A 20579-nucleotide genomic window follows, 5' to 3' on the forward strand; every position below is an offset into this window, starting at 1 on the left:
CCTTTTTTCTTTTTTTGCACGCGAGAACCAGACCTAACAAGAGTAAAAGAATATATTAAAGAGCAATTGACACTGTATGTTCCTCTCATAGGATTGATGTTGGGATGTTCCAGAATGATGCAAATAATATCTATGGCTTAGTACCATCGACAACACCTTGGTGCGAATATTAAAAAACTGAAAACAATATCACATAAAAAGCCTCTTACACTCAATTTAAGAAGCTTGTATTTAAAAGCTTTATGAAGACGAAAAAATGCCCATATAGATGAAATAAATGAAAAATGGGGAGCTTTATATTTTTGGCCGCACTTTTCCTTTAAGTAGCTAGAGATCGAAAGAAACGTAATGTCAGCTTCAGCTAATGTGGTCTAGTATCCACTTGTCGGGGTTCTTGTAAGCATATTAATTGTCAGGAACTGGATCTAAATCCAAGAGAACACTGGAAAACTGATGAGCATTTGTTGCAATCAGCATTTAAACGATCCTCGAGAACAAACGTCACAGTTGGTGGTAGTTGGGACACGCAGCGTTCCCTCCTTTTAAATTATGTTCTATATAATCTATTGGCGAATTTGTGATACTTGTTTTTGGGAGTTAGGTCATCTCAGATGCCACATTTAGTCAACTTTCCCCGGGTGGTAATCTTCTAACCAGTGTTTTCAAACCAATGGTACACATAACCTGTGTGCCATGTCTCCCACAGTTTGAGTTTTATTACTCAAGTGTACACTCAAGCATGCATTCCTCGACTTGCTTCATGTATCAGCTTTTATTTTTTTTAGTTATTGGTTAGTTTGACTGTTTTCTCCCTTTTGTTATTTATTATTAGCTATTTCCAGTAAAATTCGTTTGTTGTTATTTGTTATTTAGTACATTTCTAAGCCTCTCTTCTTTTCTTTTATTAGGCATTAGCATTCTGTATTGTGGAAACTTGCTATGCAATTTGCTGGTCTTCCATCTGGTTTCATAAGAAAGTGTTGATATGAATAATAATGAGTTATGTATATTGTGCTCTAGACATCTTCAAAAAATACTAGGAAACCTTATCTGGGTCTTCGCTGTCCAACTGATTTGGTTTTATAAGGTCTGGTTAAAGGAAAGGACAGCAGATGTTTTAGGTCTAAAGATTCAGCATTGAAACTTAGGCCACCAAAAGTGAGGACGACTTATGTCTTGTAGTTCGTTTTCAGGTTATTGATACAGGTTTTCTTGTCAAATCTCTTAATTCGCTTTGCTTGGTTACTGTGAGGAAAGTTCTAATTACACCTGGGGCATTTACATACTTGTATCCGAAACTTGGTCTGTCACGGTAATTAGGTTCCTTTGAATGAATCATCACAACAAGCTGTTCATTAGTTATCAAGTTAAAAAAAACTACTATTCAGGATCATTAATCTCAAGGACACCAAATGAATGTTTCTGCACGTTTTCATCAAGACCCATTCACCCATTCTGGAAGTACTGTATGCCACAAAAATAGACCATTCAGCATACTTGTACATAAGCATACCCCAGGCAAGATTATGATTACCTCATGCAGTGAAAAAAAAAAATTCACCTTGACTACTCATAAAAACTAAGGCATAGCCAGTAAGCATGTCTCTATGAAGGATTCAGACAAAACACAATTAAGATATCACATTTTATTGTTTACACATAACTTTACTGTGTATTTTACTTGCAGAATTAGCACAAAATTGCATAAAAGCCCACATGTGATTCAGTATTTGGTACCTCAGTAGAAGGTACCAGGCTAGGTTGCTGCACCTCTTTTATAAATGTTTTGTAATTATGCAATACTAATTTTTCATACCTAACAGGCAGGCATTACTTAATTTCCAAAAATTTTAAATCAATCAGCTTCTAATAAGTTTGTTACTTTCAAAATATAGTTTTTGTATTTCCAAAGATCTGATAACTTTATTGAACTGCCAAGAAACAAAATACCAAATGCATTCATTGATAAGCACATATAAAATATCAAATGTGTGTGGAAAAGTTAGATTTATGAAGGTTGCAAACGTAGAAGCAACCATGATTTTGCCAAAATAGATTTTGTAAATAGCTACATTACTTATGATAAATGAATGTTTAACAAAAGTAAAGTCACTAGAAACATTTCCACTTTGTCTAGCTGATTCCAATGAATGTAATGATTTCATGAAAAAAATCTGTGGCTTGTAATTATCCAGTAACATTTTAAATGTTTTTACAACACCACATTGAATTAAAAAATCAATAAAATTGACAAAATGCTCTAACAAATTTATGAAAGTTTATTCATACATTGGGATTCCTTGCATGGAAAAGCATTATGTAGTTATTGTGCTGTACTATTGATGGTTAAGTGCTAGATAGCAATAGCATATTAACTTCTAGTTCTGGGTGCTGACTTTTTTTATGCAGAACCCAATGGGACAGGCAACCTAGTGTCCTTCCCAACCCAGTCCCAAAGTAAACTAAAAAAATAAAGTTAAGGCCTGCCTTTTGAAGGATGGATTATTATCAGGATTGGGAAAATAGGAGAGTTTAAAAGTTTGGCAACAGAGGGAAGGAAACAATCACCAAAGCGTACAGTCTGAGTATTACCAATTCCTAAAAAGTAAATACATAAGAGGTGGCCTGAAAGGCACTATAAGGTCATCTTAGGGGGTGGGGGGGAATCTTAAAGTCATTGAAGCAGTGGAAACCACCCGGCAATAAGGATCACTGATCAGTTTCGTTGCCTTATATTGGGGTGACATTATTTTTGAGATTTGGTTCTTCAGCCACTTAGTACCAGCAGTGGAGATGTACTGTAAGGATAAGGGCACCCCCTGAGATCCTGTTTATTTTAGACAGTGCTCCCAGCCACCTATAAAACCTCATCAGTTTTCATCCTAACATCTCTGCTGTTTATTTACTGGCCAACACCATCTCTACTGCAACCGGTGGCTGGGGGATCACTGTCATCTTCAGGCAGACACCTACGCAGGCTGTAGATGCAGTGGATACAAATGAAGAATTAACTTTTGGAAAGGCTATGACACTGCAAGGCATTCATAAATATAAACACCACTTGGAATAAAGTTTTGACCATGGGTACCAAATGGCATTTGGAAGGAGCTAAGTCCTTAGTTTTTTCTGAATTTCAAGGCCTTTGCTGAAATGGAATCGAACAAAACCTAGGTGAGGAAGATTATGGGACAGGTCATGATTCAGCTGTTCCTTACAGGATGATATTGGATGAATAGAAGAGCAACGGAGTTCAGGGCAATCTCGACCAGTTCTTGCAGCATCCTGCAAATCTGGAAGAAGATATTAAGCCATCATCATCATCAGCGTTGTCTCCTCCACCTTCCTCCTCTGACCTATCAAGCACATTATACTGTATCATAAATTAGTGTGCAAACATCATTTCTACTCATATGAGCACCACCACTAGAACAGTTGGATTGGTTGTCTTTTTTTAAAGTGAATAGTAAATGTCAAAAAAATGTCTGAAAGGCATAGTGACAATACTGGGTGTGGTGAGTGCAGCTGATAGGCCGAAAGAAATTAAATTAGCCACAATAATTTGAGCTGACTGTAAACTTCAAAACTAGTAATGCATTCAAGTAATCTGCCAAAAAGTTTCAGACTACTCTCAGTGAAAAAGACCTCTTCCTATCCTCCACCAAGTTTGAGGCACTCACTGATCCTGATGTCTACCACCTTTCACTTTTCATGAATTCTAGAGGCTCTCAGTAGTAACAGTAAATAGTGCTTTTTCTAAATTCAGTGTTTTGCTAATACAGTACATGTTCTTTTTCATAATTACTAAAATACGGATTGTCTTCAATCATACTGGGGCTAATAGTGTGCACAAAGGACGATTGGGTGAGTGGCTTAAAATCACTCGAGACGTGCTCTTATACTACTCAAGTTAAATCCTGTTGTATGCAGTGTAATATTTTGGTGTATAATTAGTCCTCAGGATTACACCCTAGTCATATAACCAGTAAGTGCATAAATAATAAATTCAGCATACATTATATTTTCAAAGGTATTAAATGAGATACCAGTACATGAATTAAAAAGAAAACTATGTAAAATGGAATTATGAATAAATACTGTTCACAATAAGATGATACTGTAATAATGAAATACAAAGGTTAAAAAAGAAGATATGAGTTCATGTCAGTACCTGGGTAAAAAGAGTGTTACATTACATATAACAGCATTGACATTAATGTAACTGTATATTGCATGTGATTCACAATTTATGTTGATTTCATCTTATATTGGTAACAGTCTGCAAAAGCCTCTATTAAGGCAATGGTTAAGGCTTCTTATGAATACTCAGAATGGTCTACAAAACAGTGGCAAAGACTTGCTTAAAGTTACAATAATATAATAATGTTAAACTGTTTTACTCATGTAATGGTCCTCCTTTTCTTTTATTACAACACAGAATGTCTGGACTAGTTGGTACAGTATAGTAATTATAATTACTGATTGCAATATATTAAACAATTATAAATCCATATGTAACAACTTCAGTACTTTCACTGACAGTAAAGTACTTCTCTCCTATAAGTTAATGATTCTCACTTTATTATTTCCCAAGCTCTGCTTTTAAGCTGGATATGTCTTTTCAGCTATAAAAGAGCAAGTGCACTTGACGAGAAGAATCACATCACTCTAGACCAAGTTCTTCACGGTAATTATACTCCTTGGCTGGAGGATAATGTCCAACAGTGGTAACACGATGCAGTACTCGTAATCCCACTTGGCTCCTAGGTAGCTGTGTTTCAGGTGCTGCCTCATGACCAACAGACAGGTTGTCAGAAATAATAAAGTCTCCAACTTTCCACTGCAATGAAGATTACAGAAATTAGACCAATTTCTCATGAATAATAACAACTTTTATCTTACTCCTAATTTTCTTATAGCAATGATACTAATTTCTCATGAATAAGAACAACTTTTACCTTCTTTTCAAATTTTATCAAGTATTTTATCACTTCTAATCTGCTTATTTTCATTTATCAGCTGTTAAGCAAATAAATGACCTATCATTACTAAATTCAATTGGACACTATTTCAACAACCTAAAACCTAACTCTATATTCAAATCACTCAGTTTTCCTTGACAACTACACTGTGAATCAAAGATAAAAAATGAACAGTTACCATTTTCCAATGATACAAGCACTTAATAATACACACTGAAGAAATCTCAGCAGTAAACAATGACTCACATGAAATGCCCAAAATTCTAAGGTTAGTTATCCAATACTGAGAGAGAGAGAGAGAGAGAGAGAGAGAGAGAGAGAGAGAGAGAGAGAGAGAGAGAGAGAGAGAGAGAGAGAGAGAGGTTTGTGTGTTAATTGTACACAGTTTTATTTTTTAATTATTCTTACACAGGGTACAAAATAAAAACAATGGGACTTTGCCATAAAAAAGATATATATATTAAAGAAATGGTCTTGATTTTTGAATATTCAGTTCTAAGAAATACAAGTCTGTCCACAAATCTGACAGGATCTTCAAAAATGAACAAAGAAAGAATGGTCCAACATAAATTGAACAAAAAGATAAAATCCCTTCTAATTTCTAATACCATACCTCATGACTGTACTGTATTTCTTTATTATTTTTCACAAATTCATGATGAATTTCACGTAGTATTTGGTAAGTTTCATCATCATCAGTCTGCCTTGCCTCTGGAGTGTTACGATCCCAGATAAATGACTCAGTCATCCCCAGATGAAAACAGAGAACCTGTAGGTATTTAGAAATCATGACTTAGAACATTATGCTGCAGAATTCATTAAAAAAAAAATGTCCTCTACACAAATAATGGATTGAAAATGTTTTACATTATGGGGTAAACTGGTGCTAAATATATCAACAGTCAAGCACAACTAAAATGTAAAATTGGGAGTAAATTTCAAGAAACCTTGGATCTTTGGTAAATACATGAGGGCTCCAAAGGGACAATTAAATGATCTAAATTTTAGTATAGTATTTTTTCAGCTAAATCCTCAACACCTATACCATTCAAAAAATGGTTCAGTAGCTGTTCACTCTACTATATTCAGGAATCGGTGGATCCTGGCCGTCAGCTTGGTAGTCTAAACTACTCTGCAATGCCACCTAATAGAGTATCCAAACTGCCATGCCACTTAATAGAGTAACTAAAACAGGACAATGACCTGAAGTTCCTACTCCCCAAACTGTCACCACAGAATGAGACAGTATCACCTAGATTATGGAGGCAAACAAGTTGCACTGTAAAGTGAAGTGGGAGGTGGGTACATTTACCTTGGAAACTGATATTCTGACCAAAATGTCAGTACTTACAAGTAAAAATCCCATTAAGGAACTTAACACATTACCATTTGGGGGTGGAACAAAAGTATATATTTGGAAAAATATTGTAAGAAAGAGGGAAGGATAAGGAGCTTACATTCAAAAGGAAAAGAATGTCAATGAAAGATATCAAGGACTGAGACACTGCATAAAAGAACATTGGATGTTAATGGCTAGGAAGTGTGCAGGAGTTATAAGGCTGTAACTTCTCATTTAAAAAGTTGTCCTATTCCTGATGACTGCCTTAGACAATCTCTAAAAAGGGAAAAATAAAAAGGGGTCTAATGGTGTTTCGCCAGAAGCCATCACTAGATCATTTGAGGCCCTTTTAAGCAGATAGATGTGCACTAAGCGGTAAGTGGCCTCTCGTGTCATTCTCTCCATGCAGTTAGCTTTGTGCCTGGGAATAGTCCTCAATGTATTTGTTTTTCAGGATCTCTCCCATGTGAGCCATGCTTTGCCATCTTCATTGGCACTACACCAGCAGCAGCTGCTGAAAATGTTATCTGTACTGTGTTTCCAATTGCTTTAGTACTCTTGATGTTCCTGATACTTTGACCAGGGTTGTGGGTGCAAGCACCCAATTGTTCATGTTTCTAACAAAGGACATTGGATCAAGGAAGCCTGAATTTTTTTAGTCTATCATTCAACGAAATTTAATTGATTCAACTTCTGAGAACAACTTACTAATATTCTAGCATCTATATACAGTATACCAATACCCTGAAATATCATTACTATACTACAATCTTCCCTTGAGTATGGTAAACCCCACCTTTTTTCCTTCTTACTATCCAGGTAATCATTTCCTGCATCTCTTCAACTGCTGATGCTTTCACAATTCTAAGTCATTCAACTTTCATCCATTCCTCCAATGAATTCCAAGGTTTCTTCCTTTGTTATGTTTGTCATATAATCAAGGACAGCAAAGAAACAAAAAGCATCCTTTATGGAAATACATAAAACTGGAGATTAAAAGGCTCACAAAATCTGCCATCTTTTGTTAGTCCCAAAGTAAACAATATTCCCTTTGTACAGTATGAAAAGCTGTAATAGCTATTAATTGATTATTGAATTTTCTGATGTCATAACTTTATAAGTCACTGACTCTAATATCTCCAATATACTTAAAAAACTGAAAACATCATAACTGATGTTTTCAGATTTTTACAGTATAATGGAAGTCAATGACTCATGAAGTTATGAGGCCAGAAGACACCTTTTCATATTTTACAACTTGCTTTACAGGATACACAACCAAATACCTTATGCCTTTTCACTCAACAGACAATGAAATCCTATTCTAATCAAAACTGTTCTGCAGAATATTATCAAGGACAAAAATCACAGTTTTCAACATAGTATGCCCACTGGCAAAAACTTGTAAGATCATTCCTCACTAATTTCAACACTACATGAAGATACCTTTCTTTGGTTATTTTCATAATGATTCCCTCCTTCTCCTTACTGTCTGATGTTTTATTTCTCTATATAATTATGAACAAATTAGTCAGTGCCATTGATGTTTGAGGCATATCATCTTTTAACACTTTTGAGGCAATGCTTTTCATCTGTAGTACCTTTAAACTACTTACTTGTTTTACTTCACCAACAACTTTGATTGTTCCAACTTCAGTATCATTACAAAAATCTCCCTAGGCTCTGTCGTTATCAAAGAACAACTTTAAATTTGAATTTGAAGCTCATCACATATCACATAGGCAAAGTTTCACAAATAATCATGTGCTTGATCTAAGGGAGCTTAAGACTACTCATTCAATTACTTTATCACTTTATAGAAGTACCTTAGCACTTTCATGTTATTACAATAGCATAACCAGTGACAGGGAAGCATTAACTGATTCAACAGAAACTGTTAAAATGGTTCCAGACACCTCGAACTAATCTTAAACATAAAGTCCAAATGTTTAAGACTTTACCTACAGCATGGATTACATCCAAGCCTGGGAAATGTAAACTGGACTGTGTGTTAAAAGCAATCCAAACATCAAAATGATGTAAATATTTGTGCAAGAAATGGCAATCACAAACTCAATTTACATGAAAACTTATATATGTACAGTACTCCAAACGTTCATCGAACTTGGTACTTGCTTTTTTCTTGGTCAGAGGATGAGAATATATTAAAGGATGAATAGGTCCAGAGCGACGGTCGTTCAATATGTAACAAACGTTCCTGAATACTCACGCTTGCCCTTGCAACCTCTCTCAACAATGTCAGTGAGTGGAGCAAAGACAGTTGGGCCATACGTTGGTACACTCACCTGAAAAAGATGCATAGCAATACTTACTGCAAATCTAATTAAAAAATACTCGGAGTAACATGAACCTTCCAATGGAGAAACAGACCCAAAGTTTTGTAACTGTACAAATATATTTAAAAATAAAACTATTGTATACAGAAAGCTTTCCAAGATATGTGCAATTCCCCTTTTTAATGCAACTGAAAAGGGGAATCAAAATTCTTGAGAACTTTCTGTATACATACTGTAGTTTTATTCTTAAATACATTTGTACAGTTACTTAACTGTGGATTTGTTTCTTTACAAATATAATTACTCTTTAACAAATAATTATTTGTTTACCTAAACATATACTGTATGAGTAATGTAACAAATATACAGTATTCTGAGCAAGTAGTTTTGTAACTTCTCTGCAACATTGGGGTGCAAAGTTGAGAGAAATGAGCCTTAAATTTTATACTAATGATTAAAGGGGGGGGGATCAGACTTAAAAATTAAAGGAAAAATTCTTTTTCAAATTACCATGCAAAATTTCATTACCACTATACTACTACATTAATACAGGTAAATTTAATGATACAATGTTTCTGATAAAATATATTAAGTTACTTACACTACAATAATGTAAAATTCAGAAGTTACTGATAAATTTATTACAGAAAAAACTACAATAAAACAATGTTTTTATAATAAAACAAGTATTTATACAAAAATAAAATGCCTTCAGTGCAATACAATGAGTATACTGCTAGTAATTATGTGAATTATCTCAGTGAATATCAACCATGGTAAAAAACACTTATTAACAACACATGTGTAAAGTAAATCTGAATACTATGGTGATATTTGCTACCACTAAAAACTGGCAGAAACATAAAATTGCTAAAAAATTATCAATTTAAAAATTATTCAAAGCATCATAATTACCATATGATAAACAGCATAACCAAAAGGCGCTTCTTGAAAACTACCATCTATATGCCATCCTGTGCGGCCTACATCTGGAATAAAAAGTAAGAGTTGCATCTAACTTTCACAAAAGTTACAATTTTTATGCAAAGTGAAGTACATAAAGAAATTATTGAACCAGTACTGTTTTTTCAATTTGGAAAGTAAAACGTCTGACTATCCCATATCTGTGACATATTCCAGTTTTATAAGCTTATATTAACATTTTCAAGTTAAATAGACTATCACGCCATTAACATCTAAGGTGCCAAGATTATATTTGAATGATTCTAAACTGCCCAACTGACCCATTTTCTTCCTAGCAGTCATTTCCCATACTTTTGGTAATCACATTCCTTAAGGGGAAATCAGATTAGTTTCTGATGACTTATGTTCTTTCAACATATACAGTACTAGTAAGAGGAGGTTTTCAGGACTACAATGTCCAAATGAATAAGGGATTTTAAATTGTCAGAATATAAGAAGAGTCTCCATTCCTTTTACAGTAAAACTGTGTAATCATATTCATGGTAATTTTAACAGAAGCCATTATATAGTACTGTTCTTTAAGTGCGATGAATTATTACATTAGTTTTCTGACTTGTATATCAGTTTTTGTATCCAGTATAAATATTTATTTATCACTACAGTACAATTCACTATATGTAGTAATGTTTATTATTCTATATTGTAGAATGCTTTATCACTGTCACAAAATGTCATATTAAGTAACTGTTAATTTTATTTCATTTGCTGCATTTTTCTCATTTTAATTTTTTGTGGTTCATACAGTACTGTAAATACTAAAAAAATATTTTTATATATTCTCATAAAAATTATCTTATGGGCAGCTTTTTACAGACATGATTATTGATATATGTATCAGGAATTTCTTAATTATTTACTTTTTTCTGGACACAGATATAAGGAAATAGTGGGCAAGCTATACAAGACTTTATTTTTACCTCAGTGAACCATTAACTATACTAACCTATAGCTTTTCACCCATACAGTATTTACTGAGGTGTGCTCTTATAAAATTACATGTTTGCAATTATGTTAATATGGTAAGCACTCAGGTAATAATAATAATACTGTAATACCATAATAATAATATACACATGGTTTTCACAATATGTTTAATGAGATCAACATACTTGTGCATCCTTCACTACGATCGTTTGAAACACGAAAAACATCTGGATGAGGTGATCGGGGATGTTTGTAAAATGTAGATTCAGGCTCACCAAACCATTTTCCTATTTCAACATGTCTCTGACCACTAACAACACCTTGATCCTGTATCATCAAAAGAAAAGAGAAAAATAATAACAAATCTATTGCTGCAAAATATCAGCACATGAATATCTTTCATCAGTACAATAACACCTCAAATTAATGGACTTCTGTACTTATTAGATGCATTATTATTATTATTCTTTCTATGCTACCATATTAGTTGTCTTATTAGATGCATTATTATTATTATTCTTTCTATGCTACCATATTAGTTGTGATACATCTCTTAACCCCACCCCCCTAATGTCCTGAGCATACTTGTGAACCACGGCCATTTACATTTTTTTCAATCATGAGAGTACTGTACTCGTTCATTACCCTAAAATATCCCTATTAATTTCTATAATCCCAAATGTTCTCTGATGTATCCCTGTTTTCTATCTTTCCTCTCCCATTAGCCAGCATTTCGTGTGCATTGTCATCAATAGACAGGGGTGTTTTTTATTTACTTTCATGAAGAGCTTTAGATGTCAAATGACCTGAGCACTTGCCAAAATTCATTCTTATTTTTGCCATCTTATTACTTTTCACAACCTAAATGAATGATGAAGAAACTACCAGAGATAATTAAGCAGACTTAATGGATTCAGAACATGAAAATAATGGCAAATATTTGTCTTCAGATTCTGAGGAAAGTTTAGAAGTTGACTCCCAAGTTAACTCAGGAATGTAAATGTATCATACAGTATTTCAAAATCTTATGACTAACAAAGTACTGATAATTTTCCAAAAAATTGTGCACTACATAATTACCATATGCAGAGCATCTAAAAAAAATCAATAAAACCTGCTTATTTTTTTCTGCACATATTTGCACAATAACCTAAAAGGGAAAGGGTTAAACTGAATGTTAACTGTGGAATTGCTGTTAGCAGAGAGGTATATAGAAAATATTTAAGTGCAGGCTATAATATAGGGTATTACTTAACAGACTTGGTTACTTATATTAGAAAGCCAGAACCCTATAGTGTCTGTTAAGCTGAGGTGCTACTTACCTGTATTTTTTTATTTGCCAAACATATGGAACTTTTAGTCATTATGTAATTTCAACATGTCTGACTACTAACATCAAAAAATTAAATAGTCCATTACAATCACTGCATGAATACCCTTAGTCTATACATACAATTTTTTAAAACCTTGCTAATCATAATCCTCCAGAACTTTCAGCTCATAACAATGTTACTTTAAATCAATTTTCTCAATTCAAATTTTCCAGTCAAAAAGAAATCCAAAATGTAAAGTAATTTCTATAATATTTTACTTCTGAAAATCATTCATTGTGCAAAGATTGCCATCTCCTACCTGAGACATGACAGGACACCAAAATGCTCCGACATATTTGCAAACTCTCTCTCCTCTCTCTCTCTCTCTCTCTCTCTCTCTCTCTCTCTCTCTCTCTCTCTCTCTCTACCGGTAGCCCTTAATTTATGAAAAAAATTGCTTCATTCAATAAATTTGAATGGAAAAGAAAATGTTGATTAATGCTTACACAGTCATGGTCAGCCCAAAAGTGATTATTATTATTATTATTATTATTATTATTATTATTATTATTATTATTATTATTATTATTATTATTATTACTACAAAATACAGTGGTTTAACCTGACCTACACTCTCAGGGGGTGGCCTGAAGGATTTGTTCTTTGATGATAGGTGGAAATATGAGCTACATAAAGTTTAAAAAGTGGGATAACTAGGTGGGAAGAGACCACAGGGAACAGATTATAAACAAAAGGCATAAAACAATGTAGTTGGGAATCAAAGTATTTTGAAAAGAAACTTAAATACTATCCAGTGCACCAATCAAACCACACTGCATTTGGTCCACAACTTTCATGGGAAGCCTGCCACAAGCCAAAAATGCAATGTATCCTAGTAGGACCCAGAAAGAAAGCAAATGACCTTAGTATCATACAAGTTCCAAATGAAATGGTAATCACCTTAATCTTGTAATATAAAAAAATAAAAACCAGTCACAGAGCACTCAAATGAAGAAGTTAAGAGATCACTCACAGAGCAATCAAATGAAAAAGTTAGAGAGATCACAAGAGAACATTATGCTGCACAACCAAAGCTTTTGCTTGTTGTTAGGAAAGATCTTGGATGTTGCATGTACCACTGAATGCTTAAAAAACTTGCTAAATAGAAATGTTGTTTCTTAATATTTTGCTATATCAGCTCAGAAGTAAAAATTCTTACCTTGAAAATTAATATTCTGTGTTTTGTCACATCTTCCTTGATTATAGAAATAACTGTAAAGATAAATACAGTATATGTAAGTAAACTTACTTTAAAAAAAAACAAACAGGAAGCACAGTAGTTAATCTTGGCAGTATTTTGAAATATAGTAATGTTCCAAGGACAGCTTTTGAGAAATAAAATATTTACTATTATGAATAAGTGAATCCCAGCCACTACATGCTGTGCTGGTTTCAAAGAAAATAACATTACATGCAGTTCCTTTACAAATTCATATAAAGCAAACCACTGATGTACCGTCTAAAGAATAATCTTTTATATTTTACGCATTATCCTGTACAACTTTGTTTCATGAGCTTCATTTGCAAGCCCAATCACTGTACCTAATAAATTAATCCAATTATTAAATCAATAAAATTCATTACTTATGACTTAGGTGTGTAGTTATATGGGTTTAAATACTGTACTTCATCATAGAATTTCCTTTAAAAACTTTCATGGGTTACATTAACCTCGCCTGTAATGAAAATACTGTATATGGGTAGTATTTTGGAGCATTATTACTACAGTACTCACTTATCACTAAAGTATGGAATTTACTAAACTTCAATAATGACTGAATAAGACTAATCTCAATCCATCCCAAATAAAATGATCAGACTGTGGACATATGCATAACCTTGGTTTGCTTTTTTATGTTGACTCATGGTTGAATTACCAGAATTCTTCCAAATGTAACCATGAAGCAGAGTTTACAGAGTTGCTCACAGCCTTTAGATTCTTCAGGAGTGTAGCCTTTTGATAACTGGCAAAACCTTGTGAGCACCAAAGTCCCTAAAGTGCAGTATTCATTTGAGATTTCAAAATATCACACAGCAGTAAGCCCACAAAAGTTTTTACCCTAAGCTAACCTGTATTTTATACTTACAATTCAATTTCAAGAGATTTACTAGTAAAATACATCACTGCATAAAATACAGCCAAGCAAAATAACCATCAAAATACTGTAGCTGACATGTAAAGAATTCTGATAAGCTGAGGGGTTACTTTCAATAATAAATCTACAGGAAGTAACTCCACATAATCTTTTGTCAATTGAGTTAACATCATCCATCTTTGGATCTACCCCTCCCTTATTAGCTAAAATAATGGGAAACTGTTAACCAACCATAAGAACAAAGTTCAGTTACTTAATTTGGCCTTTTAGGCTAATGGTCTTTAGTGGATGTCCCTGTCTATGATACTGATTATTACTAGGCCCGAGGTTAAACAATCCATATCTCAAACGACACCAAGACAAGAAAAAAATTAAAATTAATGACCACAGGCCTGATATGATACAATAAACATATTGGAAAAGTCACAGATATCAGTGACTGAAAATGGGACACAGGAAAGAAAACTTGTGAATTTTGGATCAACTGATCCTTGATTTAAAGCTTTCAAAATACGGGAATGCCCAGTTATTTATTGTTAAAAAAAAAACACAAAATAAAAGCCTAAAAATTCCGAGAACAATGAATAGTAATGGGGATAAGTCTCAAGTATGAGAGATGGAACCAGGTTGCCTTCCTGTTAAATGGAGGACTGCTGGCCTATAACCTACTTTCTCCAGCAATGACCAAGCATGTAACAATGAAAGTTACAAAAATAAAAGCTGAAAAACAGATATAAAAATGGATATAATGCCTAACAGGCAAAATATAAGCATAATACTACCAAATTTGAAGTATGAAGATGTGTAGTTGGTCATGACTGAAAATGAAGTCTTAGAGAAAGATACTTTGGAGAGGAAAACCAAAACTAGTGTTAGCTGAACACATGATGCATTGAGAATAATCACATATAACGCCAGTCAAACGAAAATTAATTCAGGAAATGCAAACAGAATATATAAGATGCTTACATTACTACCAACAGAGTAACAGAGGATCACTAAGGAATCTTGGCTCGTGAACATCAGTCACCCCAATTCAAGGTTTTTAAATATTTTGCCCATGTTGGAATACATGGCTGATGGTCTCGGTCAGTAATATCGGATCTATATTTTGCATTGTATCTCCAGAGAATCAGCTTCAAGTTAGGGATTTTGGATCTAACTGCTTTTCTCAGTACCATCATATGTATCAAATACAACAGCAACTTGAACTTTTATGAAACTACATAGACATGAGGACAGAATAAAAACAGAATACTAGCTGAGTACACCGATACAGAACCAACCTCTGTAAACATAATGTCTGTTTTTGAAAATGTAGAATAACCACAAGGCAGGTGTTTAGAAACAGTCACGAGTTACCAGATGTCTGATAATGTCAGTATCACTATTCTGTAGCCTGAACAAGATTGTGGGGAACTGAACTCCTTTGAAGTACTGTACTGTGTTTTCTTTAATAAAACCTGCATCCTTATATTGATAATATAGATACATAATTTAGTTCCATTCCATAATGCAATATTAAAAAATACAAGAAAAGAGAGAGAAAAATTAATCTTACCTTCCTTTGGCACATCTTGCTTTAAATCAATTCCACGCACTTCACATCCAAGTTGAACTGGAGTTAGCTGGTAAAAGTTATGGTTGCTTTCCTGTGATGCCATGTAAGAAGATAATCTGACACAAATCTTGTGAAAAGATGATCTTAGACTAGGCTTCAGCATCAACTCACTTCTTAACCATAACCTGTAAATAAAACATATTATATAATATCGTACGCATCTACGAACTGAAACACTATGGTATAGGCCTACTATGTTATATTGCATACCTTATAAAAAGAATAATTCCATCAAATTTGTACCTTCTACCAATCAAATGAAACACTGTAGTCTCATAATTTGTAAAAACAATAAACATTTCAAATGAGTAGTACAAAAATAAGCAAAAGAACGAACTGAGTCCAGAACAGTCCTCATTTCTCACAAGTATATGGGGAGACACTGATTCATGAGCATACTCAGAGAATCTTGTGTCAAGCCTGTCTACAGCAGCCATTTTCCCTACTCCCAGGTGAGCCAATGTAATTGCCAACCCTCAAAGAAGGAAGGCATTCACTTGGAGTCTGACAGAATGTCTTGTGAGAGGGCTTCTTAGAGACTTCTTCTATTTCTTTTTCTTTCCTTGAAGAAGATGAAGAAAATGCTGAAGAGAAAGAGATAACAGATACACTCTCGCATTTCCTCGCCTTGCTTCACCCACGAGTTTTGCTGTCCTCAGGAAGCAGCGTCAGAAGAGGATACCCTGTGCTCAATACCACGGGGGTACCTCCACAGGCAAGAGGTAAGACAATTGGTAAGGAGACTCAACAGTCCTGAGTTTCTTAGGAGATATAGCAACAGGAACAGCAAACAACAGATTACTTGGAATACCGAGCAGAAGTGTCTACTCTTACAGCAAAATTGCCAACATCGCACTGGTAAGAGTGGCAAATCGCAAAAATGTGCTGCCGTCCCACTTGGGAGAGCTCAGCGCACACACCTATATTGGCATTGTTGTAGTGGTGAACTGCCTAGTGTATGTAATCCCCTTGAGAGAGCAAAAGGTACAGAGAGAGAGAGATATTGTTCAGAAGGGAGCTGAAAAGATTTGGCTGCTGCTGAATCTCTCCACTCTGAAAGAGACTCCGTAGCACCAATACATAAAAGAAAACTAGTTATACCTACATCCTTCACTTTGTTTTTCATTTTTCTTGTTCTAATCCATGTTGAATAAAATACACAAAACACCACACATACAGTAAAAAGGATATAGAAATAAATTAAAACACGGCAGTCAGCAGGAGCGCAGCAAGATGTCCTCAATTGATGGTGGATAAAGAAAAGGTGCTTGATCAACTCACCCACCTACCCTAGTTAACTATGTACTTTGTTACCAAGTTTCAGTGGCCAATTCCAGTTAGTGCTGGGGAATACTCCTACATAAAAGGCAATAGTTTGCATTCCCATTGGAACAAAGATGTTTTATGAGTATAATTGCTAGTGTTTCCCTTAAATATCCTTTTGCTTAACCAATAACCTTGACTGGGAATGAAAAACCTTCATCTTAGTGTTTCAAAATACTCCTGGAACAGTAGAGATACCATGGACCCACAAATTTCAGCAACTCATCATTGCTTTCAATCTTCCTTTTCGTGATTCCCATCCATATGTGTCTGTGCTGTCCAACTTTTGGAGCCCAACAGACAATATCACTTACTATTCTCCCATGGGTTGTGCAAACTATAATTTTGGCAATTAAAATTAACAAAATAGGCTGGTAATGTTGATAAGTGGGCCTCTTACAGACACTTAGTCACATCCAAACAGCCACACTTAATTATTTGAACTTTCCAAGGACATAAGACCCATCTTAGGTAGTACAGTGATGTAAAGTGAGTTAGTGTCCAGGGGGTGAAGCTTCCCAAGCCCAGTAGGATGTGGTACCTTAGGTTAGTTTAGGATAGGATGTGACTCAATTGCAATTTATTTAGTGGAATGTGGTTTTTTCCCCTTGTGATTTTAGTGTCTACATGAATGGGCTATGTATTTTTTCAGTTGTTTCTCTTGTCTTAATATTTTCATTTTTTCTTCACCCCAAAAACCAGTTTTCCCATTGTGGTCCTCTCAGTTCTACACTGTATTTGTAGACCGTATAAGAGAAACATAATAATGACTGGTTTGCACCTGCAATAATGTTAAAAATGGTCAAAGCAAAAGATCGGCAGTATTTTAATATAATATTACATTACTTAATAAACTTTTATAAAGCTATTTACACCTCAGTACAGTACTTTATTTGTATTTTCAGCTAAGTGGAGAGGAGGCAATTATTGTATAGTATGTTGCATGTCAAAGAAACTTTCTCTCTTCTCTCTTACAATTGAATTACTGTATTAAAATTTTTGTATCATCTGTAATAATGAATTATTACGAACAAATGTTAATGTAATGTAATTATGACATGAAGTGTAAATTTATTTAATATGTAAATATAAAAATCTTTAAAATATAAAGATATAAAAAGAACAAAACAATGGCTATTTGGTATATTGTACTTGTGATCAGAGATACAGTAAACCCCCGTATTCGCGTTCTCACGATTCGCGGACTCACGTATTCGCGGATTTCTCTATGGAACATATCTACCGTTATTCACAGAAAATTCACCCATTCATGGTATTTTTCACTGAGAAATATTCACTAATTACTGTATTTTCATATCATTTTCATGACTAAATACACTTTTTGTGATAATACTACTAAAATACTCAGGTATAAGCATTTTTAGAAGGCTTTTCTTGTGTTTAAACTCTCAAAATAGGCAGTTCTAAGCATTTTTTGAGGGGGTTTAGAGTATTCGCGGATTTTAGCTATTCGTGGGCGTGCAGTACGCATCCTCCGCAAATACGGGGGGTTACTGTATGGGGAATTCTTATTTTACATATATTGGGGAGTCATCAGCTTAAATGTCTATATGACATACCAAGTTATGAATCTTTTCTGAATAATACTACCACAGAATTTACTTGTCATATTTTAAGAAAATATATAAAAAAATAATATAGGCCTACCTATGTAGGCTCAACTTATTTTCAGATAGTTTATACTAATTACATTTTTTTTCCCCTAAAACAGTCACAGGATTTTAAGTTTTCGTACGTCAGACCATAACATCCTATCCTACACTACTTAAGGAAGGGTAGGCTATATTTGCAACCATCACCAGGGAGTTGGCAAGAGAAGGACTGCCCCTCGGTCCCTAGACCCTACCAGCACTAGGTTAGACTTTGATATCTTGAGTAGACTTCTTCAAGTTCAGCAGCTATTTCTTTGGAAGGGGTTGGGAAAGTGAGATACCCTGAAGCATTCCAAATAGATGTTAGGCTAGGATGTATTTAGTGTAGAATAAATTATTCAGGATAGTTTTTATCAGAGCTTTTTGTGCATTGTCTTGTGTAGTGAATGGAGTTGGCCCTTAAGGGATAGCTATTTATCCAGAATTTTGAGATTTGTTAAAATGAAATACCTGTTGTTTATTACCAAGATTGTTAAAATGAAAGACCTGTTGTTTATTACAAAGATCGGTCACGCCCATGTGACCTATCACTTCATCCCTCATTGTTTAGAATTTATCAGCATACATTGATTAGAGTCTTCGATTGGGAACCGAAACAGTTACATTAATACTGTTTTCAGTTTTCCTGTCTACTACTAGGTACTTTACTCGGGCAAATATCAGCTGTTTCCCCAGCCCCGTTACTATGACACATTGCACTATTGTTGTCATTTCCAAGTGATTTGTTTTATTTAGATAACACAACTGGCCTAGCTCACCTTGCAGTCAGCAACGAAGCTTCTTGAATGTTTCGTCATCGGCAAAGTTCATAACAGCATTTTTACTTTTACTGAACAATTTTTGAGTTTTATGAACACGATCAGCCAAGTGCCTAGGTTAATTAGTTTAGTAAAGGCTTCCTAGACACACTACATTATGTTTTTAAACAGCTGCGAGTTATTCATGCAAATTATATATATATATATATATATATATATATATATATATACACCTATATAATCCAGTCCTGTGATGCTAAATAAAACACACACACACACACACACACACACACACACACATACACATATATATATATATATATATATATATATATATATATATATATATATATATATATATATATATATATATATATATATGAATGTCTTTTTCCTGTAATACTACAGTGTAATATTCATATTCATATATATATATATATATATATATATATATATATATATATATATATATATATATATATATATGTGTGTGTGTGTGTGTGTGTGTGTGTGTGTGTGTGTGTGTGTGTGTGTGTGTGTGTTTATGTATGTATGTATGTATGTTAGAATTACTGCTGCAATTTTAGTATAGTTTCGTCAAGTTCACTATTTCCAGGACAGTTTCCACCCGTTGCAATCCTCATACAAAAATTTTACATTTGTCATCAGTCACATTACAGATATTACTGTTTGTGTTACATAGGTAGAAATATGCAAATGACAAAGTTGCATCTAAAATATTAAGTGTGACATTTCAATTGTTTATCATTATCCTTGTTTACTAACGCTTTGTATTAGGATTATCATAATGATCCGAAATATTGCCTTCATATGTTGAGTGCTTGTTTTTGTTTTCTATTCTGGGGACATTGAAATGAAAACTTTTTTTTCTGGTTAATGACTCTGACCTTTTCCTTTGTGTCTTCAGTTCGGTTCTGGTATCTTGTTTTACATGCAGGACGTAGGCCTAAAATTTCAGTTATCTTTGTTCTCGAGTTGACGGCAGGTTCTTCGGTGTCTCAGATGACCAATCCTTGACGACTCGTAATTACGTTTCAGTCCTTGAAAGTCCATCGGTAGTATTCGCGTTCTTCTGCTATTTTCCTTGTCCGTACCACCCAATTGTAAATATATAAATAAAGCTTATGTCGACAAGTATTTTTTTTTCTTCTTCGTTAATAAGACGTCAGTTGGCTTTCCCGTCCGCCTTTT

At 34.1% G+C, this 20579-nt stretch overlaps 2 protein-coding genes across 3 annotated transcripts in view; one reads left to right on the forward strand and one right to left on the reverse strand.

Moving 5' to 3' along the window:
• Positions 1-20579, forward strand: part of LOC136844386 (distal membrane-arm assembly complex protein 2) — a 256069-nt gene that overhangs the window by 196027 nt on the left and 39463 nt on the right. The window lies entirely within an intron of this gene.
• LOC136844385 (alpha-ketoglutarate-dependent taurine dioxygenase-like) lies at positions 1632-19522 on the reverse strand. The gene is given in 9 exon segments (XM_067113471.1): positions 1632-4837; positions 5593-5748; positions 8455-8526; positions 8529-8624; positions 9531-9604; positions 10709-10850; positions 13056-13108; positions 15554-15738; positions 19368-19522. Coding segments are annotated over 8 exon segments (933 nt in total). The 5' UTR covers positions 15717-15738; positions 19368-19522; the 3' UTR covers positions 1632-4660.

This window comes from Macrobrachium rosenbergii, chromosome 12, assembly GCF_040412425.1.
Source record: "Macrobrachium rosenbergii isolate ZJJX-2024 chromosome 12, ASM4041242v1, whole genome shotgun sequence".
Taxonomy (NCBI): domain Eukaryota; kingdom Metazoa; phylum Arthropoda; class Malacostraca; order Decapoda; family Palaemonidae; genus Macrobrachium; species Macrobrachium rosenbergii.